General features: G+C 37.8%; 1 protein-coding gene across 16 annotated transcripts in view; it reads left to right on the forward strand.

Annotated features, from left to right (window-relative positions):
• Positions 1 to 23,685, forward strand: part of KDM6A (lysine demethylase 6A) — a 151,978-nt gene that overhangs the window by 26,344 nt on the left and 101,949 nt on the right. For all 16 annotated transcript variants that reach the window (XR_014688857.1, XM_084507155.1, XM_084507163.1 and 13 more), the window contains exons 3-4: positions 6,274 to 6,382; positions 18,547 to 18,596. Coding sequence is in view for 15 of the 16 variants with exons in the window: in XM_084507155.1 (XP_084363281.1) it covers positions 6,274 to 6,382; positions 18,547 to 18,596 (159 nt within the window). In the remaining variant the exon portion in view is untranslated. The remainder of the gene's footprint in view (positions 1 to 6,273; positions 6,383 to 18,546; positions 18,597 to 23,685) is intronic.

The following is a 23,685-nucleotide window of genomic DNA, read 5'->3' on the forward strand; positions in this document are numbered from 1 at the left end:
CGCGATGGTGTGCTTCTTTCACTCTACAACATTTTCTGTCTGTGACATTTACCTTTCAGATAGTTTTTATGTTAATTTTCACTTGTAAATTCAGCAGCCTTGATCATACTTCTGCCCATTTGCTTCTTCATCTCCTCTCTCTTCAACTTCCACATTCTACTGAAAATTATCCTTGTAACAAATATTTTTTTCAAATGGTGGCTCACCATAGAAAAGTTCTAGACTGCAGCAGTGGCTTTTTAAGAAACTTAATTGGTACCGAGTTCTGCATGTAGCTAACACGTAACTGCTTGTTCTTCTTTCTTGCTTGCAGTGTTTATTCTTGTGAGCCAGTTCATGGAGTGGTAGCCAGGGGAAAATAAATTGGCCAAAGCTGGTGATGCATCTCTTGAGAAATCACGTGCGGAGAGGATCAGTTTCCATTGCTGTCCCTGAAAAAACTACAAGGGCTTCTGATGATCTTAGTATTGCTAGTAGGTTAGAATTAACTTCCTGACATTCAAATATATTAGGGAAATTCTTGCTAAAATAATAAAAAAAATATATATGACCAAGGAGCTCTATTTGTGTTTTTTTCTCCTTGAGGCTTAAGCAGATTTGGGCATGAGCACGTTTGTGTCCAGCACGTGGTGCTTTAGAGGCAGTTGTATAATATGGCCCACGTTTGAAACACAACGAGAGCAAACTTGTGTTAACATGAGAGAGAAACTTTATTTAGAACACAATATGAGCCTCACAGAGAGAGAGAGTATATAAAGAAGTCTTGAAAGCTCTGCTGGGAATTAATACTGAGTATGAAAGTAAGGGAAGTTGAGAGTACTGTGCCAGCCACACAGAAGGAGATCCTTTAGTGGCAGATATGCTGAATTAATATAGGTTACCTTTCATCAAATATGAATTGTATGCTTTTCTTAGGGGAAGTATATGAAGTATTCTTTTAAGTCATCAATAGCTCAGGAGTTGATGTTTATCCAGGCAGTCATTGATGGGGGGGGGGAAATAGTTTAACTTGTGAAGAATTCAGGCTACTCTTTTTTCTCTTTGCTTAGCTGAAGGTAGCCTTGAAGGTAGACTTCTGTTGTTGCAGAGCAGGAACTAGAACAAAATCAAGAGATTGGGATGGTAGCTGGCATAGTTGTGTGAAAACAGAGTGCATTGCAGTGACCTGTGGCATGGAAGAAGAATGGAGGGAGCAGCCTTTCAGAATACCCACTTCTGAGACTGAGGTGGGGAGAATGGGCCCAGCACATCCATCGATGCCTGCTTTCCTGGTCTGACGATGGCCCTCAGACCGACTGGCAGGAGACTGATCGTCGCTCCAGTATCCAGCACTGTCTACAGAATTACTTTGTTTTCCAGAAGGTTAAAATATCCCTTAAGAGCTAATTAACATTTCATTTCTAAGCATTAGTGTAGTCTTCCATTTGTGAAGAGTCCACTGGTGTCTCTTAATTTTTTCTCCTGCAATTTTTTCATGCTTCTAGTTCTCATTACCTGCCTGCAAAGCCTGTACGTTCAGATTATTTATTCCTAGAGAAGCAAGAATAAAGCAGGAACTGTTTGTTTGTTTCATGCACATATAAATGATGTTTAGTATTTTTGTATTCTGGTCTTGAAGGCTCTAGTAACATTTTGGGTATTTGAATTTGTCGTTTTGCATTGTTGCCTGCTTTGTCTTGAACAGTTGATGCATTTTTTGGCTTTCTGTGGCTTTTTCAGTTCTAAGTAAAAAAAAAAAAATTGCTGTATCAGTGCACTCTTCCATTTTCATGCCATTAATGTATTAAAAGATGAATAATTTACATTTCGCTATGTTTAGTCATTTAGTCCTGCTACTGCCATCTTAGCCAATTGCACTCATGGAGAGTAAGGAAGGACATCATTACATCATCTTATAAACAACAAAGCTGTGCTATTCCATCCCCCTCTGCCCTTAAAGCTGTTGAACGGGAGTTTGAATTCGTGCTGCAAAATACAAATAATTGCAACCAAATTTGAAAACATTTTTTTCTATGCATTAGATGATGCAGAAATAACATTGCCCTATGTTCTTCTTTACCAAGTAGATCTGTAGGATGTATGTATCAGTGGCTCTTGTGTAAAATACTTTTGAATTCTGTTTTTATCCATTGGATTTTTTTTTTCCTTATAGTGTATTCCCAACTCTGCAGTCTTTCTTCATGAAAAGAAATCATGGTCTTAATAGCCAAAATAAGCTTTTTTTTTTTTTTTTTTTTTTTTTTCTTTGTCCTATGGAAAAGGGCGTGGGGGGGGGGGAAGTAGCATATTTAGTTAAGCACTCCACAGAAACTTAATGAAAAGTTCTTGCAAAAGAGGGAAAAACTGTTCCAACTCCTTTCTGGTTGTACTAATAGACAGATAGTGAACACACAGGGGTTTGGTAGTGCTTTTATTTTATTTTATTTTTTTAAATGATAGTGATTTTTTTCTCTATTATAAACACATAGGAATGTTTTGTGAGCTTTTTCCTGGTTGATAAATGCATAAAAATAAGTTGTTTTGTTTCTCTTTCACCGTGTTGTATTTAAACTTGGATTTGGAATTGATCGTTGAATTTGCCAGATCAGAATTTCCCCCGTAACTGGCTCTGAAGCCATAAGAAGCATTTTGTAACTATCTTGTTAGAAGTGTTGGCAGTGGTGTGTTACTTAAGTTTGCTTTTAATCAAGCAGGTGGCAGGCGACATGGGTATTATTGTACATTTATTTAATTTTTATCTCCTAAGCAGTAGCTTCTTTTCCTGAAGCCATTCCTGCGTTCGTTTCCTGCTTCTGCTCCAGTTGCCATGCTGCGAGGCAGCTGCTGGTGATTGTTTTGCCAAGTTTTTAAATTCTTCAGGTTTCCCTTTTATCTTCATGCGGCCTTGAACAAAGGAAAGGAAGTGGACGATGCTGTGTAGCAATCTTCCTGTCCGTTTCAGGGTCTTTCTCCTCCTTGTTAATTTGTCAATGCTAGCAATTCTCAAGCTCCATTGGGTGTACTTATTTCCCTGCATGGTGTGTATTTATAACGGTACTTAGACATCCGAGTTTTGTTTTTAGTTGTTTCATTTGTAGCTTTCTTAGAGTTCTGGGTGCATCAGGATGTTTTAAATCGCTTGCACTAGTGGTGTCAGAGATGGCCTTTGCAGGTCCAGACCTAGTGAGGTGAGACCTTCCGATCGCAGCACAGGTAGCGGTGACCTCCCTCTTCAAAACACTTTGCATCTGTCATGCAGCTAACAGCAGCCATCTCTTACCTCTGCAGCAAAATACCTGTTCCTTTCTAAAGATGTTAATGGAAGGGTCTGGTGGGGAAGAAAGTTTCTCAACCCAGAGTGAAGTTGGCCAGATCAGTGTGTCTAGGTGGATCCGCCTTTGGCTGGTAGGGAGAGGTGTAAAGCAAGGAGTGCTTTTGCTTTTGGTTTCTGTTTCATTGGGTTAGAACATGCTAGAAGACCGTTCAGTCACGTGAAATAACTGGCCCAAAAAGGAGTGTGCTCAAGTGTAAGTGCTTTCCTGACAGCACTCCAGCACTCCTTCTCGGTTGGAGACCAGCTGATGGCACGCCTGGATTGCTCCAGCAGTTAACTTCCCCTTCAGTACCAGCTCTGGTGTGCAGCTGTGGCGGCCAAGCCTTGCCTGCTGCTGGCAGCAGCGTTTGTAGGATGGGTTAGCTGGGTCTGCAGAGTGTGTTCAAAGACAAAGGGAAAATGTGCCTTGCTGAGAGTTGGTCAGAGTTCTGGGAAAGACTTGGACGTAGCTCATTGTGTCCCTGCTTTGTACGGGACTACAGATGCATCTTTTAATGAGGATTTACTTAAAAAGAGACGGGGGAATGTTCAGGGTCCCTGGATGCCTAGCTGTCTAAGTGCATATGATTTATAACTTCCTTGAAGATGCTGTATGGAAAAATGCTGTTATATTTGTTCATTAAGTTAAGTTCCCCTTAAATACCTGTACCTGTCTAGTTAAAGAAATAAAATACCCCCAAGTTTCCTCTCTAACGAATCGTTCAAGCTGCCAGTTGTGGTAGCAGCTTCCCTGTGCTCTGAGCAGTGACTGAATTGTAGAAGACAATGTTAATATCAAAAAATGTTGTAGTGTAAGCATTCTCTTCAGCTCCAGCAGGTACAGTGTTTCATCAGAAAATGGGAGGCCTATCTGCAAATTCTGTCCATGACAGTAACGTTAGAGGCACCAGCAAGGATTGTGCTAGGTTTGTACAAATCCAGAGATGACACCAAAAGGTGGGAGAGGAATCAAGTCACAAAAAGCAAGATAACGCACTAAAACATTTACAGATGGCAGTGCTTTCAGTGGATTAGCCTGAATGCTGAGAGTTGGCTCAAACACACACAACAATTTTAAGAAATTCACTTTAAGCTTGTATGCTTTGGTTCTGATTCCAGGGTTAATTTTCTTTAGATTGCGAGTTGGCTGACTTGGAGAAGTATTTACAGGGGGGTGGGAATGAAATTAAAGGAGTAGTAGCTTTTGATTAACTGTCAGCAAAATCTGTCTTTTCAATGTAGTTTGGTGAGTCAAAACTTGCAGCATTAATGAAAAATTCTGCACCAATTTTATATATATAATATATATATATATAAAATATATATATATATAATATATATATAAGGCATCTGCATTTCTCAATTTAATGTCTTGAGAATATGGCCAAATACCTACAGTTTGAAATATGTAATTTAAATGAATTTATCATGTTGTTTCAATACCATACACACACCTAATAAATTTAATATAGATGTGATCCATTTTGCTGCAGTTCTGCAGCAGCATAACTTTGTCTTTATCAGCCAGAACTTCTGTTTTTGAAAACAGACATAAAAGAAGGCTACGACCAAGAACCACTCATCCAGTCACTTAGGTGGCTATTTGTCCATGGAGTGCAGTGAGACCTATCTCAGCTTTCACTTTGGAAAAATAATGTTAAAACTGGCATAGCAAGGTAAAAACAACACATTAAAATACAGATCAGATCAGTGATTTGTATTCTCCACTGGTGTTTAACTGTTCCATGTTTTGATGATATTTCTCATTTTGAGCATTAATATAAGCGTGCATAAAGTAAATCACAAATACGGCCAAACTGACTATATTAGAAATTGAACTACAGGATAGATTGACATGTCCCCCCCGTTATTTACAGTTTTAATTAAATGACTTAACAAATTGTCATTTTAGACTAAATATTAAGGTTTCTGTAATAAATTGCAATCAAGCAGTTGGTAATTGCAACCAAATTTGAAATATAGTCAAACCGTGAGTTGTTGGAAACCAGGGACTAGCCAGCTGGAGCTTTTGAGAGCAGTGAAGTCTTCTGCCAGCTCAAAGGACTCTCCCTCCTGTTTAAGTTTGTCCAACTACTTCACTTTAATGGCTGGGATGTTGAAAATCAATAATCTGGAAGTTCAAAAAGTTGGGAAAATTTGATTTATTTTTTTTTTAATTTTTTTTCCCAGCCTGTCAGGGTCATGAGATAAGAATATCAGAGGTTAAAGATTGTGACTATTGTGATGAATAGAAGACACTAGTTCATCGGTCTATTAAAAAAGCACTGAATATGCTTCAGTTGTGGGTGCTGCTTACAAACTTCTAGGGCAAGTTCTCTCAAAGTAAAGTTATTTGAGTTCAGGTTTCTAACTTGAACTCAGTCTACAGTGAGTGTGTAGTAAGTGGAGGGTAGTAAAGAGTACACTTTGTGACATGACAGAGGTATGTGAAGAGTTAGGTATTTGGGAAATACATGCTAAGCTATGTGAATTGCCCAAGTATGTTGAGGTGCTGTATTCAGCTTCAGCTGTGAAGCTGTGTGGCAGCTTAGTAAAAAATAATGGAATGATTGGTATAATGAAATGCGAATCCTTCAGAAGAAAAACACAATGGGAATAAAATAGTTTAGAGGGGATTCTTTCTTGCAGATTGGAAAAAATGAATGAAATAACATTTATTTTTTTATTTTTAAATAATTATCATTTTGTTTTGTGTTTGGGAAATCACATATTTCTGGAGTCAACAGATAAACCAGAGAAAACTTCAGTTTTCTCTGTACTATCAGTTTGTACTAAAATCATGAACTTCAAAAAACTGTTGTAATATTTCATTTCTTCTTCAAGAAGTAATGCTAACTATAAGGTATTTAGAGTGTAGACTTCTTCCATTGGAGAGAAACAACTCTGTTACTTCTCAGAAAATGTATTATTTGCTTTAGTTAAATACAGTATTCTGAAACCCTTGTATTTCTTTTTCCCAGGCTGTTCGCTGCTATGAATCGCTAATTTTGAAAGCTGAAGGAAAGGTCGAGTCTGATTTCTTTTGTCAGTTAGGTCACTTCAACCTCTTATTGGAAGATTATCCAAAAGGTAAGTGCTTTTTATTTTTTAGTATTTCTGGTAAATATCTTTGGGGGATTGTCATTTGATGTAGGTGATAAAATAGAATCAAAAACATTTGGATAACTCACTACATTCTTGGCTTGTATTATATTTCAAAGCCTATAACAGAGTAAGACTGATGATGTCTTTATGAAAGCACAGTTGTATTCTAACTTCCCGAGCTTTTTTTTAAATTAAATTTTAATTGGGGAAAAAAAAAAAAAAAAAAAAAACCACCAGAAGCATAATATGCTGCTGATGCAGGTGAGAATATGAAGTTTATGTAGTTTATTATATGCCATGCTGCTTGCTTTATTTTTCTGGGTTACTATATGACTACAAAGTGTTGAATTCGTACCCATGAAGGATTCTTTTTTGGGGTGGGAAAGATGGGAACTGCAGAAGCTAACAGTGCTGTAAAGACACAGATGTGTAGAGTGAGCACCTGTCCTAAATTGGCCTTGCGTTTGGCCTTCATGTTTGTCCACAATCTCAATGGGTAAGACTAGGCTGAAAATGCTAATTTAAAAGCAAAAACCAGCACTTGATGTGTTTTCAAGGTCTGTTTTAAACACGGAGTGGGAGAATGGGTGTGTGGGTTTTCTGGAGGGACATGTTATTATTTTAGGTCTGTTTCTTCAGGCTTTTAAATTATTAAAAGCTTTTTGCCATCGTTTCAGCCCCTGAACATATAACTTAATGTACATTTGTGCTTTGCTGTATATGGGTCAGTAGACTGCTTTTTTGGTAGAGGTGTTGATTCGAAAGGTACCCTGCTGTGTTGCTGCCTGAGGCGTGGGACTACATCTTTAGCTTGTCCTGTTGCCCGTTGATTGCGTGCTCGCTGTCAGCCTGTGTCTGATAGCTGACTCCTTCCAGTGGTTGTGGAGTGTTTAGATGAGCCAAAAGTCTGTGTCTACTGTAAAACTGTGTGAGTTAGGGTTCCTGGAAGCCTATCTTGTCTTTTTTAGGTGACAGATGTTTCGATTTGTTACTGCTAGGGAGGAATTTCCAGTATGTAAATTTAGAAAGCTTTGTGTAATCATTATTGTCCATCTTTTTCTACTGAATACATTGGGGAGCCCTTCATACCCACAGCTTGTACCTACTACGCCCTGTCTAGTGGGTGTAATGTAACATAACCATGGATGTTTCAGATTCCGCAGGCATGGCAAAACCTGAAGGGAGCGTTGTGGCATGCTGCCTATAGAGTTTCCTGAAGAGTGGTCTCATTTCATGCATTTTAAACTTTTAAAAAATTACGTAAGAAAATTCTGCCACTCCCTCTGCAAATAACTTACACTGTTGTTTCTGATCAGCCTAATACAACTCTGCATGATGTGACTGCAGAATGGCTTATTGGATATACCAGTTAGGCAGAACTATACGCAAGCATGAGCATAAGAAACATTTAGACATAAAAACTTGTATTAACATACTGGGATTTTCTTAGATGTTGCTTTAAAGTCACATCTAAATCATGAAGTCTCAGAAAGTGAGAAAACTTTGTTAGTAGTGAAATACTTGGATTAAGGAAAAAAAGGTGGTATATTCAAACAAATGATGTAGTGGAGGAAGTAGAGGAAACGATGTATCAAAGGAATTTTGATAGATGAGAAATACAGCAGTGGCTTAGGGAAGGTGAAGGTTTTTTGATTTCATTGAGGGACACGTTCTTGTTCACAGGAGCTGTTGACATTCAGTACCAATGACTGTAAAAGTATTATTCATGGCACAAAAAAAAAGTATTCTCTATTTCAGCTTTTCAGTCTGAAAGAACTAGAGTGCTGTTGCATTGCATCTTAAATTTAAAGCGCGAATAACTTTGTTCCATCTGTAAATTTAAATTCTGTTGCTCTTAATTATCAAACATGCTAACTGCAATTATGGTTAATTTTTTAAATACTTGAGATCTGAAAAGTAAAGGGAGTTCAGGAATGCACTCCCTGACTAATCAGATTTTTAAGTCTTGAAGTTCCAGAACTGTACAATGCTGCAGCAGGCCCTTCAGAACTACAATGTGTCTAGTCTGAAATTAGTCTTGGATAAAGCTGTGGAGAAGTTGATGAATGATGTAATTAATAAAATATCACGAGTAGTATGACTAATGCTAAGCAACTTTTTTCCCCTTGGAAGCCTGTTAGTTATTTTATTAACTACTTTTAATAAATGTATACACTTGTGCATGTGATGTAGGAAGGTGTGTCTTTATTAAAGGCAAATGTCATAGTGTTCTTCATTTATAAATGTTGGCAGTATAGTTTGTGCTAAGTAGAACTAAATTGTTAATTGACTGCAAAAGTACAAAAAGTGGTCAACTTTAAGCAATGCCAGGTTGGTAGAGATCTGTTAAGAGCTTCATGTTTAAATTTTGTTCTGGTTTGGTCTCTCTCTGTTAACTTTGTTCACAAACATGGATCACTCAGGTGTATTCTGTGCACATTAGTATTTTCAGGTTGCCAGGAACTTCTCACGTGTGTAGTAGCAAAGACCTGTGGGTCACTTCTGGATAAGAATTAGGACTAGTTCTGGAAAAGAGGGACCCTGAGAAAGATTGATGGCAGGTTACTGCATGTCATTACTGGAAGTAACAGGGCAAGTACTATCCTGGCACTGTGTGCACAGGGAGTGGAGTATCAGGAGCAGGCTGACTTGGAATGCAGAATAAGGTGGTAGCAGATGCCTTACTGAAGCCTAAGTACAGCTAGCATATGTTTTTGCATTTTTAACTGAAACCTATTAAATGTTGTAGTAATTTCTCAATGTACGTTATGTTTTCCATTGATTGTAGCCTCCTAATTTCAGGTATAATATGCTTTTTCATTTAAAAACAAAACAAAACAAGTAGTCTCTAACAAAAAGCTGTGATTTTGCATCAGAAATTACTGGATGTTGTTCATTCTCTCTCTGTATTATGTCTGATGTCAGACTAGAGCATCAAGATGTTTTTTTTCATAGCATTTAAAACTCCTGAAGCTGGTCTACAGCTTGTACTTACCCTAAAATGCAGTGTATTTGAGTTGCTGTTGTTACCTAAGGGATTTTCTCTACATCCATGGAGTTGAGTTGTCCTGTTAATGTCACTCAGATGTCGTTAGGAGAAGGTGATATAGTCAAGGCATCAACCTTGGGCTGATTTTGAAATACTGTGAGCTACTGACTCGTATGTTCAGACAGTGATAATCAGGGCAGATGGATTCAGTTCAGCAAGCATGTTCCAAGGTGCTTTCTGTGCCCACCATTTGTCTTCCTGATCATCACGGGTCAGGATTTGGCTTCAAGTGTTCCCAAAACGAGAACGTTCATTCCTCCCAACGACAACTTCCTGTTTTTGTAACTCTAATCTGATGTCTTACTTTTTTTTTTTTCCTTTTTCTTTTTAAAACTAGACAACTGTTCACTGGTTGTTTGATAGTTGTTTGAAGCTTCCATACCCATTGTTCCCTGGGCATGTCTTCAGTGGCATCACCCACCCGCGTGTTGTCGCTCTCTGCTTTGTGCAGGCACAGCTGAATGTGCAGCTGTGTGGGGAACTGGTCCAACTGAAAAATTACCTAGCAGAAGTGATGCAATTGCCCCAGAATGTGAAACCTCAGCCTCGGGTTTTGTCAGAGGAGGCTGAGTGGTCATGTAGGCTCGTGGACCCAGGCAACACTGTGAATCCAGTTAAGACTCTATAGCATATACCTGGCATCTTTGTTGGCAGCTGCATTCCTTGGGTGGGCTGGGCTTTATTTATGTATTATTTATTTATTTATTTATTTATTTATAACTAGAATTAGTCTTACAGGAAGGTGGTGTTACATCAGTATTTGGAGATGTTTTGTTGTGTTTTTTTTTTTTTTTTTCTTTTTCCTTTTTCCATGACTCTGGTTTTCATAAGGAATACAGACTGTAGGCAGTGATCTTGGAGGTTTTAGTTGTGGTTGAAATCTGTTTGAGCTCGTGAGCTCTGACATCATCTGTGTTTTCCTTGGGGGTCTTTGCATCTATTTTGTAGAAGGTTCATATACATCAACTGTATTCCAGCCTGTGACTTGGAGCACAGTTACCAGTTGCACAAGTGCAGGCATACTTTTATTATTGGCCACCTTGAATTTCTGCTCCCTGAATAAAATTCTTGAAAGTAGAAGTAGATAATGCAATTAATGAGTTAAATGGAAAAAAAAATGCTGTTATTCACATTGCAGTTAGTAAAGTGCAATAAATACTGCACTGAAATAATTCTTACTGCTGTATTCAAGCATGATGTATTATGTCAGTGTAATTTTAATAATTTTATTTGTGGATAGTGACTGTGTTGTCAGAAGCACTAGTGTAAAATATTCTAAGTAATTTGTAAGACAGTATTGCTTAGTTCAAGGGAATTTTTACCAATGTGTAGAATATTCCCCACTCATTTATTAAACACTTTCACTGTTCTTATGTAAAGCAGCATGGTTGCAAGAATAAATCCCAATTTCAACAATGTGCATGTTTTCCTCTATGCTTACAATTCAAGCTTTGTAGTGGTTTTTTTATTATTATTTTTTTTTTATTTTTTCTATAGTGGTTAATGTTTTAGGCTATCAGAACTTTAAAGGAAAGTACTGTCAGCGGGAGCCATTTCAGTGTGCTGAGTTCAGAGGTAATCGAGTAGTAGGCATGATCTTATAAACGTGAGAGAGAAGTTCCCAGCACAGATAGGATTGTGCAGATTGCTGCTGCCTTGCTGCTGGGCTGGCTTTTACCGATGAGTCCTGGAAGAACTGGAATGGAGTTTAAGTAGGCGAGCAGCTGAATGAGCTGAGGAAGAGGTGGCTGTGTTTCAAATTGAGATTATATTTGTGATTTTTTTTTCTTTTGTTGCTTGTAATTGTTAATAATTGCCTGAAATTGGGTTGCTTCTATTTAGAGCTGTTTATATCATCTTCAGGATGGTGTTGAATTTCAGGCAATTGAAACTGTCACACGAAATTCCTGTAGAAAGTAGTAAGAATATTCTCCTAAGCTTACAAGACAACAGTGCTCTTTATAAATTTGGTTTCTGTTTTGTGAATGTGGTGTTGTTTTTTATTAGCAGTAGAGAATTCTTATTAAAGAATATAACTGGGCCATATTTCCATGCTTTTGACTGTTTTTTTTTTTTTTTTTTTTTTTTTCCATTTTGGGAAGTGTTTTAATGCTTATTTGTCAAAAACCATTTTGTGGAATATGTTCTTTGAAGGATTTTGAGCTACGTGTGGTTCTATTGTGTTCCTCCACTGACATTCTCAATTTTTAAAGATCTTATTTTTTTCTACTACATATATGCTAAACTGGATGCCATTCATTATCTAAAAGATTTGTGTAATAGCAAACTTTGTCATAAGTAACTCGTTTGTCTTGCACATTTAGCACTTAGTTTCCTGTGTGAATAGCTGAGTAAGATCATGGGACGTCGGGTTTCCCACCAGCATGCCACTGCATTATATTTCCACATAGGGATGCGCATTTGTTAATAACATTACTGAGAGGACTTTCTGCTATTTTTTTCTTTTGTAAATGTATGATTGAGTTGCCTTTGTATGTTCATGTTCATTCTGTGTTAAAAAGGAAGACATGCTTTAGGCTTCTTTGATCACATCTTTTTGGTACTTTAAGCACAAATCTCTGGAGGAAGCTGGGAACAACCTCTTCCCTGAGGCCTTAGAACAAAAGACCTGAGCCGTGTTTTGCTGCTCTAACTTCCACACCTTTTTTTTTTCTTTTTTAAAAATCATTGACTCAACCTTGGAATTTCCTCAACTTTTGATGTTCTTAATTCTGGGGCCCAGCAGCATTCCCATTGCTAGGATAAAGCACTATTGTGGAGAAATCCTTGCACAATGTAATCAGCTGTTTCCATAACCTGCAAATGGCTCCCAGGTGTTTAATGAACATTTATTTTTCGTGAACGAGTTGTCAGATTTAAAACAATACATGTACCTTCTCTTTGCTTCCCTTGTGCTGTTCTTCAGCTAATTTTCTGTTACCATTTATTTTCACACTAGATGAGCACTAGGAATTGTTCTTTGCTTGTTTAAAAATTGACAACAAGAAAAATGTATTTAAGAAAAAGGCCATTTTTCACAGAAGACTATGGAGCTTTGGGTTGTTCAGGTTCTCTTCTCAGGTGTATGTCATCAACTTCAAGCTTGCGTGTAACTTTTTGAAGTTTACTAAGCCAAAAATACATGGTGGTCACATTTAGCCTTGCAAGGTGCCACTAGATGATGTCAGTATCTAGTTCACTTTACCCTTACTTTGGCACCAAAATACTCGGAGTTCCATGTTTGTATCACTTTCAAAGGCCTCTTAAATTTTCAGGTATCATCAGAGTAGGCAATAAAAGATGTTCTTTGGTGACTGTGATTTGTGATTGGGTGTGCTAGAAATGACAAGTAGAAGGATGTCATTCAGGCAGTTCTTGATCCCCATTTTCATCTTGCTTTACTGATGCAATTTCGTAATTTGTGAAGCTTTACCATTCTCTTACGCAGTTAAGGAGATTAAAAAAAAATATTCTGAAACCGTATACATGGTAATTGTATAAAATGTATTTTGTTTCCTCTGTGTGAAATCAAGGAATTAAACAGGAGCAAATCAGGAAAGTATCGCCATCATCAGGTATCATCCCTGGTATGATGGTGAGATGTTCATTGACCCTAGTCATAGTAAGAGAAGAAGCCAAATCCTGGGGAGAGAATCAGAAAAGGCTGTATCATTCTGTCCGTGTGTATCTGTAGATGCTGCAAACGGGTGGCTCTGGGTGGCTGTGAAAGTCTTTTAATAAGAGGGAGCCAGTGGAGCGTGGCTGTTTAGACTTATGGAGGGCCAGTGCTGCATTTGGTGGCAGAGGCAGGTAAGATTGTGGAGTAGCTTAGGAGATTTCTTGCTGTCCAGTGTAATTTTAATTCTTTCAGCAGAAAGATAATGCTTTTGTTTTCAGAACTATTTTAGCCAAACACTGTTTTATTTGCATCAAGCCATATAGGTGATTCTGATTGCTCTGAAAACCTACATATACCGTTGGGGCAAACAAGCCCCTTATTCAGGGTGGAATGGCAAATGCTGTGTCTGCCACTCAGTGTGCCGCAGGATTTTCCAGAACCTAGGCACAAGGATCATCTGATAGGCAAGTAATGTAAAATTGCTAGGTTTTGGAGAGTAAAGTTGATTGAAACAGTGCTAGCTTGATTTGATAAGTAATGAAATACTGGGCAAAAGGATGGAGGTAGGCTACCAGGAACCACTTTTGTAGGAATTATTGAGACACTTGTCTGGGTATTGTTTTAGATGTCTGAATATGATTTCTCAGTTTTGTGTTTAAGAGAATTTTCTGTGGTTGACAAGGTGATGTTATGAATGGAGTTGAGAATGAAGAACGAACAAGGGTTTTGCATGCTGTGAAAAAAGAAGTTTCTATATGTTTAAACTCCAGCAGTTCCAGAGGTTTAAGAATTTCAGTGGTGAACTTCTGGATTTGAAAAGCTTAATAATAAGCTCCTAATCAGAAGATTGTCTGCTGAATTCTGTTGTGCTTAAGAGTGATTTCAAAGTATTCATTTCATTTTGGTATTTTGTAGCCCTAGATTAGTTTTAATGGATTTTTAAGGCTCGTTGTAAGTGGCATGTGGCAGAAGTTCTTAGATGCTTAATTTAACTTTCCTGTTCCAGTAAATTTGGATTCCTTTCAACATTTTCCCTGTATTCCTAGTATTCATAAAGTTCACATTATTTGTTAAAATCTTACTACTTGCGAAGCAAGTTTTATTTAGAGATCTCTAATATTTAAAGATCTGATTTGTCCTTCTCATTATCTCTATGTTTTAAATGAGAATTTTTATTTTTTTCCTGGGAAGCCTTTAGATTATGGGCTTATTTAAAAAAGGACATTTTAACTGAAAAGGGGTAATTCACTTTAATTTAAAAAATGTGAGTTGACTCTAATGTTTAAAAAGAACAGTGATTCATAGAATATTTTTTCTCCTGTCAAAAATTATCTTACCCTTATATTTACTTATTTATTTATTTTGCTCAGCAGATTCACTTTTTTCCCCCTTTTCCTTATTCTATAGTAAGTTTTGTAATATGAGAAGTTTGCACTCACCTCCTATAGTTAAAAACTTTATTTAGAGGAGAAGTTGCTTGTTTTTAAAATTAGTAAGCTGTGTGGCTTTTCGGAAACTTTCCTTTCGTAATTTGGTTTCTAGCATGTTTTTTATGTGCAAGATTCTTGTTAGGAGAATGCTTGATTAGGGATCTTTCATGTGGGTTCTGGCAAAAACGAAAAACAAAACAAAGAAAATTGTTGAATCCTTTTTTTTTCCCCCCAGTTTTTCTGTCCATCGTTTGCAGCAGAGCTTGTGTTCTTGTGGAGCAGATGTTAATGTAGTTGTGAACAGGGCTGAAATAAACTTTCACATCTGGAACTTGAGCACTTGTTACGTACTGAAATTGTGCATGAACAACAGCTTCTAGGTGTCTAGCTTTTTTAAGACGGAAAGGGATACTGCAGGCCTAATGGATCCCTCTGTGATTTGCTGTTGGCAACATTTTCAGCACAACACTGAGAATTGTAGTATTTTGTCTTCAAGAAGTTAAGTGCAGTGGCTGGTAGCAGCAGAATGCTGTTACCCTAGAAAGAAAGGACTGTAATTGGAGATTTGACTAGCTACCAGTATGTCATGGTTCAGAAAGACCTGTGAAGTGAGAAACAGGGAAGAATCACAGAATATCTTGAGTTGGAAGGGACCCACAAGGATCATCACATCCAACTCCTGGCTCCGCACCGGACCACCCCCAAAATCAGCCCCTGTGTCTAAGAGCATTGTCCAAATGCTTCCTGAACTCTGTCGGGCTCGGTGCCATGACCACTGCCCTGGGGAGCCTGTCCCAGTGCCTGACCACCTCTGGGTGCAGACCCTTCCCCTAACCCCCAGCCTGACCCTCCCCTGTTGCTTTAAGGATGGATCCCTGGAACAGGTTTCTGAACCCAGAAGTAGGATTGGGCACTTCAGACACTCTAGAGGAGAGCTGTAACGTGTTACTTCTTCCTCTGTAAGAGTAATATGACCTTTCTTAGAATGAAGGTCTTACCTTCTTACTGTGTGTATATGAAATGTGCTTCATCAGGCCGTGATTTTTGAGTACTCGCTTTTAGTTGTAGCATGAGGCTGGAACTAATTTCAGTGATTTCAATTGTTACCGTGAGAAGCTGCTGAATTTTATTGAAGTGTGCAAGAGGTTGAAAAGAACTTGATTTACAAACATCAGGACTCTAAGGATAACTAGCAGAATATAATGGAGCAAAAACTCCTTTAATCTATGATTTTTTTTTCCCTGTATTAAATAGAGTGCTAGTACTTCTGGGCAAGTTGCTTTAAAGCAGTAGCATTAGTGGAACCTAGCGTCCTGTGCCTCCTAATTTCTCTCTTCCACTGATAAGTGCATGCTTTGTCAGTCAGGTCTGAACACAGCGCATACCTTTGTTTGACCTCTCCCATTTTTCAGTGCTGTTTAGCTCTGTTCCTGTGCCTCTGGCTGGGGATCAGGGCTGTGAATCCTCTGACTGTCCAGAGTTAGGAGCAAGAATAAAACTGGAGCTGTACACCTTTTTGCTGCACTTGCATAAAGAGTGGGTTTGGTTGGTGATTGTTAGTAAGGCTTTTTTTTTTTTTTTTTTCCCTCCGGTCTTCTGTTGTTTCTTTAGCATTGTATTTAGTGTTCTTTTCATCCTGTTGTTTTATCCATATTCCCTGTATAAATGACTACAGTAGTTACTTTTTAAAAATAGTGGGTTGTAAGAATTTCTCATTTTCCTAAGTCTTGCGTTGTACGGTGCTGTTGACTTGATTATTTGCAATATGCTTTAACCTTTTAAAATTTGGGTAGTGGCTGCTTAAATTAAGACTTTTTTTTTCCTTTCATGTAGGTGTGGTGTATTACGAAAGTGTTTTATTGTTTGTATGTGTTTCCCTGTTTGGGAAAGCAAAATCATCCCCGTGTTCAAAAGCTAATTACACTTTTCTGTCATAAAATTATTAATGATACCCAGGAAAAGGTGAATCTGGGAGGAGGCGGTTTTCTGTTACTGTGAGCATATAGTGCCCAGCTTAGTTACAGAACGTGAGTGAAATATGGTTACTCTTAATGTTCTTAATCTTATGTTTGGGCTGTGGTCCTATACTTCAGTTCGTACTGATGCAGGGAGGGAGTTGTATTCCTAAGTTCTGAAAGCCTTAGCCTGATGGTGTCAATTTTTAAATGGTTTTATTCAGCTAAATTGCATGTAAGCGTTTATGCTTTTGGCATGTTGGTAACAATGGTGAATATTCTCCTAATTTTTTTCCTACCCTGGGCATCCAAATGAATCCCAGTTTAGAGCACCAGCACTAGAAGCTGGCTTTTCAAGGGAGTTCTGGTTTGAGAGGCACAGTATAGGCATGGTTCATACCAACTAGGTGTGTAAAAACAGTGGCTGGGGATGTCCGAAGAGGGATGAGTGCAGAGGTGGGTGCAGGTTGCTGTGGGTCAGATCCATGCTGTCCTGAGTGGAGCAATGTGGAGCATGAGGAGGGCAGGAGCAGCACCACTGGGGGTGTTTGGTCCCCCGTGGAAAGCACATGGGAGTATCCTGCTGGGGGATGTTATAGGCAGAAAAACTCCAAGCTAGTTAGAAAGAACAGGCCATCTCTGTTCTTGTATCCAACCCAAATCAATGGATTTGAGCAACGATACTGATCAGCACTCAAGAAGATGAGCAAAAGAGCTGCAAGGTCCCAGAGTTTTGGTAGTAAGCTGTGTTGGGAAGGAAAAACATACCAGAAGAAAACAGCATGTGCTTTATATTGGAGGATTTGGGTAAAAACATTAAAATGGCAAATATACTCCTGCTCCAAATGTGGTGGTGTATGGGTTACCCTTAATGATAAGCATCTTTATTAGCCTGTTTGTTTCTACCCACAGGCAGAATCTTGTAAATGCAATCAAAAATATCTAGGGTTGCAGTAATTAAGAAAGATTGAAGATCACTAGGGTACAGAACGTAACTACAGGAGATAAAGGAGGTCTGGGTGTATCCTCTGTGTGTCTTGTCATTAAATATATTTTCTTATTTTGCTTAAGCCTTTATACTTCCAACTTACGGACATGAGCTTGCAGGACAGGCATTGAAGGATGATAAAATTTCAGGACATACATAGTTCATCCGTGATACCTTCAGGAAATGAACCTGCACAGCAAGTACATACAGTTCTTGCTGTCTTAATCTGTTTAGTGTCTGTAATTTTTCAAAGCAGAGGTTGTCGTCTTTTGTTGTTTGGAAAATGCATACTCTGTAGAAACCATTCTCAAATCTTACCAAGCAAATAGTAGAAAAATGAAACTGTAACTGCAGTGAATCATTATTTAAAGTAGTCCATTTTTGATGGTGCCTAGTGCAGTGATTGTACAAGAACATAAGGCCTGTTTGCATTCTAGTCTGATGTTGCCATATGCCTGTTAGCCAAAGGGCAAGATGTATCAACAAGAATTTTCAGTCAGAAAGAAGGTAGGAATGGCTATTTGAGAAGTGCATTGCTGTGTAGTACTAGTATTCTTCAAAACAGAGCTGTTCTAGAGCTGGTTTTCAGCTTAGTCTGTCTTAGTAGATGTTGAATAAAATGTAAGCTTTTTTTTTTTTTTTACTTGCTTTTGTTTCTCCAGCTACTGAATGAAAGGGCATGTGAAATTGATTTCTCTTTGTATGTCCCTCTGTACCAGTTCTTTAGAAATTACAGGACATCAGGGAGCATGGTAAATGAGCTACATGATTAAATTTTTAAATCTTAGAGCAGCTTTGTCCAGGAAGAAAATCCCAAAATTTCAAATGATTCCTTTTGTTACAGGATTCTTTAAAATATTGCTTGATTTACATTTGTATGATTAATAATAAATACACTTTGGGGTTGACGTCTCATAAAACAAAATTATAATCTCAAGGAATGCATTACCCACAACAGGGTACTTACTGTGGCAATGTTACTTTTATTAAACCATTTGTCATTTTAATGTTGTGTATTCTGACTCTTAAGGTTTTCTATCTTTTTCTTCAAAAAAAAAAAAAAAAAAAGCAACAAAACAAATTCAATACTTATTTTTCTTTTCTACAGCATTATCTGCATACCAGAGGTACTACAGTTTACAATCTGACTACTGGAAGGTCTGTATATGCTGCTTTTTTTTTTCTTAAACATAATGTTGTAAATGATTGAATTTCTTAAACAGATTAGTTTCAGTATGTTTGGAATATCTACCTGCAATTACTTTTTGGCATATTAATTGGGTCTTAATGGAAATGTTCATCTATGTGTACAATTCATTATAAATCTAAGTGGAAATAAATCTTCACGCCATTTGCTGAAATGACAGATCAGTTAACTTGACACATTTTAGATTTTCTTTTTATTACCCATTACTTCATTTTTTTCTTATGTATCCAATATCTGTGTTTGCATATGAATGTTGAGAAAATCTTAACCACTTGAAAGCTGCTGTGCGGGTGTTGAACTTACAGTAGGAAAAACGTTTTCAGGTTGTGTGTTATTTTCATAAATGTCCCTTTCAGTGTCTTAGAGAATGTTTTTAGGTAAGAAGGGAGGAAAAACCTGCTAGTACAGATATGTCTCTAAGTCCATGTAAAGGTATTAGGACTTTAAATCAAATTTAAAAATTTCTTAGTGATACTGTGGAAAATAGGTAACATTGCTGTCTTGTCACATGGAATAATTTGAAGCTTGTTATTGAGTCACAAGTGCAGGAGAGCACATAACACAGTTGTGTAGTCTTTAGCAGATGTTCTTAAGTACATATTTCAAATAAGGACGGCTCGCTGTGGAAGAACATGAATACAGTGTATATGTCAGCATTAGGAAAACAACATTTTCAATGTTCTTTACGTTTTTTATAGAGACTAAGTATTTTCTGAAAAATCCTTTGACATCCTTTCCTTTCTGGGAGGGTGGGAAGAGAAACGTAGGGTAAATAATGGGTAGAAGAGTGAGCCAGCGTGTGTTTCCATGCGTATGGAAGAGGGTTCCAGTCAGAGGATCCTAGAGAAATTGTTCATGTGGTCCTGTGATTGCCCTACTCCACTAGAAATTGGTCAAGATCCATTTTTGGACTGGCGTATTTTGGAGTCAAAGTGGTTTATTTTCAGAAATAATTGTTCTGTTTTAAACAAGTACAACAAAATTAGTATTCATATCTTCTTCTTAAATGCTCTGGGAGAGTTAAAGATTGTTGTAAATGAATGTTGGAATCTATCAGCTAATTAAATGTCTATTGTAATTGTTTCTATTGTTTGTACTCTTCCCATGTTAAGCATTTCAGAATATTTTGTGTCTTGAATTATTTTGTCTGGCTTCTATTCTTATGGCTTGCTATTAAGAGAGGTGATAGATGATGAGTAAATTATTTTCCTAACATAAGTGTGCCGGGTGAGGTATGTGAATGTATATATTTTATAGGCATGGAGTGCTTTCATATGGCTCATAACGTCTGCAAATAAAAGAAATACAAATGCTGATTGTTTTGCAGTTCCATTTCAAGAGCAAGGATGGTAGTAAAATGTGTGATATGCGCTTGATTTGTTGAAAGCAGCAATTTCTGTTTGTATTCAGTGTGCTAATACTCTAAGGTACTTGTTTGTAGCCCAAGAGTTTGACCATGCTGAGATAATCTCAAACAATTCCAGTTGCAAGCATGTGAGCATTGTCTTGATTTGACAAAAGAGTATTTTTACTTCTACAAAAAGACAGCATCATCACTTCAAGTTGGCCTCAAGCAGAAAGGATACTATGTTTTTTGATCTCGCTGAGTTTCTTTACTGATATGTAGTCCTGAATTTGGTAGTTTTTCATTTTTACTTTATCAGAATTATTTTGGAGATTTTCTTGGTTTTTATCTGCATGAAAAAGAGCCTGAAAGGGACTAAAACCATTTTTCAGTTAAAACTTTTTTTTTTTTTTTTTTTGCTGAAAGTGCTGAAAGCCATAGGCTAACCATAATTCTTGATGGGTGATGAAGTTAGTCTGGAGTTAGCAGTGGGAAGCTGCCTGGGTTCGACCTGGAGAAAGATGTTTTCCCTCTTCCCACCTCCATCCCCTTTGCACCGAGAGGATTTGTTTCTTGTTGTCCTTAATGTCTTGTACCTGTAAGAATGATAAGTGTATTTTTGATCACTCCATGGTATGCTCTTCTTATAGACTTTTTAATTAACTTTTACAGAGATATGCAAATGCTTAAAAAAAAAAAAAAAACAAACTTGGATTTCCTTGGTTCGCTGCATTTTTTATTTTTTTTAAGATTCTCTATTAGTTTTTTTTAGCTCAATTCTTTCAAGGTTAGGTGTTGTCAATTAAGCTGTTGGAATTTCTGATGGTAAAGAAAAGAGGAGAGAGAAGGGTGTGAAGAAAAGGTGGTGTTTGTGAGCTATGAGGAGAGCTGTGTGAAAGAAATGAGAAATGCATGGAGATTGCTGAATCACATGAATGTTATTATATAAGCCAGGTTTGGAACCACACAGGATCAGTCTTATGTTCCGTAGCTATTTGAATATCTGAACTTATTTAGTGTATTGCACTGCACGTTGCTATGGTTGAAGTAAGTGACCTGTATCTTTGCTTCATAAGGAGAAAATTTGTAGAAGGGTTGTGAGAGATTTTAGCTTGCTTTGGGTGTACTTTGGCCTCCTTACGTAGTGTTTTTAGACTTTGCTACTTTGGGTTTTCACTGTTGCATCAGGTTGGTAAGTGATCGTTCCTTTGATGGATTGTTCGTTATATGGATTCGTTCTGCAATTTACCCTTTTTCTTTTTTTTTCTTTCAAGAAGGAAAAAACATTTTTCATAGATTTTTCTAATGCTCTGATTTTTATTTTTTACTAGGTGTTTTTCTGTCTTTTCAGAATTCAGAGTGTGGGCTGTTTTGTTGTTAATTCAGGAAGCAGTTTGTTGATCCTATGGAAAAAACTAAGAAAGTTCAGAAAATATATTCTGATACAAGTTATAGTTGAAGAAGTGAAGGGATGAAAAACTGGGAAGGTGCCGTATTTTGCCATTTATCAGATCAATATTCCCTCCAGTCTGATAAAACATTTTGAAGAAGTGGTGTCTGAATGCAGAGTTTTGAAAGAGCTGGGTTGCATTATGCCACGTACTCCTTAACAGACCACTTTTATCAGTGATCTCTTTGGGCACCCACAGAGCAGTGTAAAATGTCCTACAAAATTACTGTGTTTTTTTTTTTTGTTTTGTTTTGTTTGCAGTTTTTGTTCTGCACAGGCACTGTGGTGTCTTAACTCTGCATTAAAAAAAAAAAAAGTATTTGACTTGAAATCTGGCAAAGTAAGTATCTTAACTTGAATAGAAGCTGAGATAACTTAATAGAGCTCTTCAAGTACTTTTGTCAGTGTTTTTTTCTTACTTGTCTATGCTAAAATAAATGTGCCTTCTGTGCAGTGTACTTCATTCGGATTTCTTTTTAAAACTCCCGTGTCAAAATTTTTGGGGGAGGTGAGGAGGACTGTGGGGGATGAACAGATAGGAAGGGCAGTTCAGGAGAGGGAGACAACAACTCGAACTCCAGTTTGTGGATTTTGATGCAGCTGAGAAAAAAAAAAAAAAAGATACCAAGTGTAAGTGTCTGCCATGGTTATCAGTTTTGACATATTCTGAGGAGGAAGGATTAGAGGCTCAGCAAGGAGCAAGATATTCCTGATTTTATCCAAACGTCATGGCAGAAATCTGGCACCTGGAAAAAGTTATTTTAGTCATCTCATGTGGTTGTATTATAATGTAGTCGATCATACTGAACTCTTCTATACAGCATCTGGGTACTGGTAGGGGCTATCCTAACACAAATTTCAGTATGTGATAGAGCGACCATGCGAGCACAAAAAATATGTGCCTCTGTTGCATTGCCCTGGTTGCTTGAGGCAGAGGAAACCTTCACAGAAAGAAACCCCACACAAATGCGGGACTGTGAAAGATTTCAGTGCTCACTAGATGGTTCCCGGGAGGGGTTTGTAGAAGAACCTGGCTGTCCTCTGCTTCCCTGAGATCTCCTCTGCTTTGACATGGTGCTGTTACTGCAGCCCTCTTTTGGTTTGATAATTGTGTTTAAAGTATGTTTACGTGGCCTTCTGCAGGTAGGTGTGTGTTCACGTGTTGTTAGTTAGCCATCGCGTACCTGTCATCGTTACAACACAAATGGTAAATAAACAAAACTTTTTGGTGCGGGTACCTACTAGGTTGAGCTCCGCAGGTAGCTGCAGGCTGCCAGTGTGGGTAAACAACGTACCTGACAAATAGGATCTTACCTGCAGGAAGCTCCTGCGTGCTGCTTCTCTGCAGTGTTGCCATAAGCTGTCTATTACTACTATCTCCGTAGCTGGGGAATGCGTGTATGTCTTTTTAGACAGGATTCTAATCAAATCCAAGGGACTGTGGACAAGTTGTGAGAAGGCACTGCTGTCACACGTGCTTCTGAGTGTGTTTATTCATCACAAAGGACAATCGTGGAGTCACGGAATAGTTTGGGTTGGATGGGACCTTTAAGATCATCAGATCCAAACCCTGCCATGAAACTGAAGGGAGGGAAGTAAGTCCCATAGGTGTTTTGTGGCAAGGTCAGGTATCAATCAGCCTTGTTCTGGAAAGCAACCATCAGGTACTCCCTGCCAGTGGTTGCTGGATATTAGGACTCCTGTCTAAATTTGCAAGTTTACCTCAGGTTGCTATCCTGCGTGCATGGCCTTCTTGATGTTTATCTCTTAAAATAAATGATGGTTAGAAACCTGATTTTGGCAATATTTGCAAATAACAATTTCCTCTTTACTTTTTCAGTCCTTCAAAAACTGAGGAGAACCTAAAACAATGCAGAGGTTCAAAAATAAAGCACTAAAATTTTGTTTAGGAAACCCAGGAAAACGAGACTTTGTGTAACTGCGTGCTTGTCATGGAAGAAGGATCTGATCCTAGTCTGTGCTGAGTTGTTGGCTTATTGCAGAAAGCAATTTTTACAGTGGTCTTTGATATGTAGCCCCACAGTGTAATTTAGTACCAGTTAATTTTTTACAGTGCTGTTTTATAATTAAACCTATGTAGAAATGTTACAAAGGGTGTTTTATCAACCTTATGGCTAAAACACTTTTAATTAGTAGCAAGGCTTTTTTTCCCCTAAAGAAATGAAAGTAAGACCATACATGTTTGTTTTTAAATTGGACCTGCTGCTTGTCTTAAATATTCCTG

Source organism: Aythya ferina, assembly GCF_964211825.1.
Source record: "Aythya ferina genome assembly, chromosome: 1".
In the NCBI taxonomy this organism is placed as follows: Eukaryota; Metazoa; Chordata; class Aves; order Anseriformes; family Anatidae; genus Aythya; species Aythya ferina.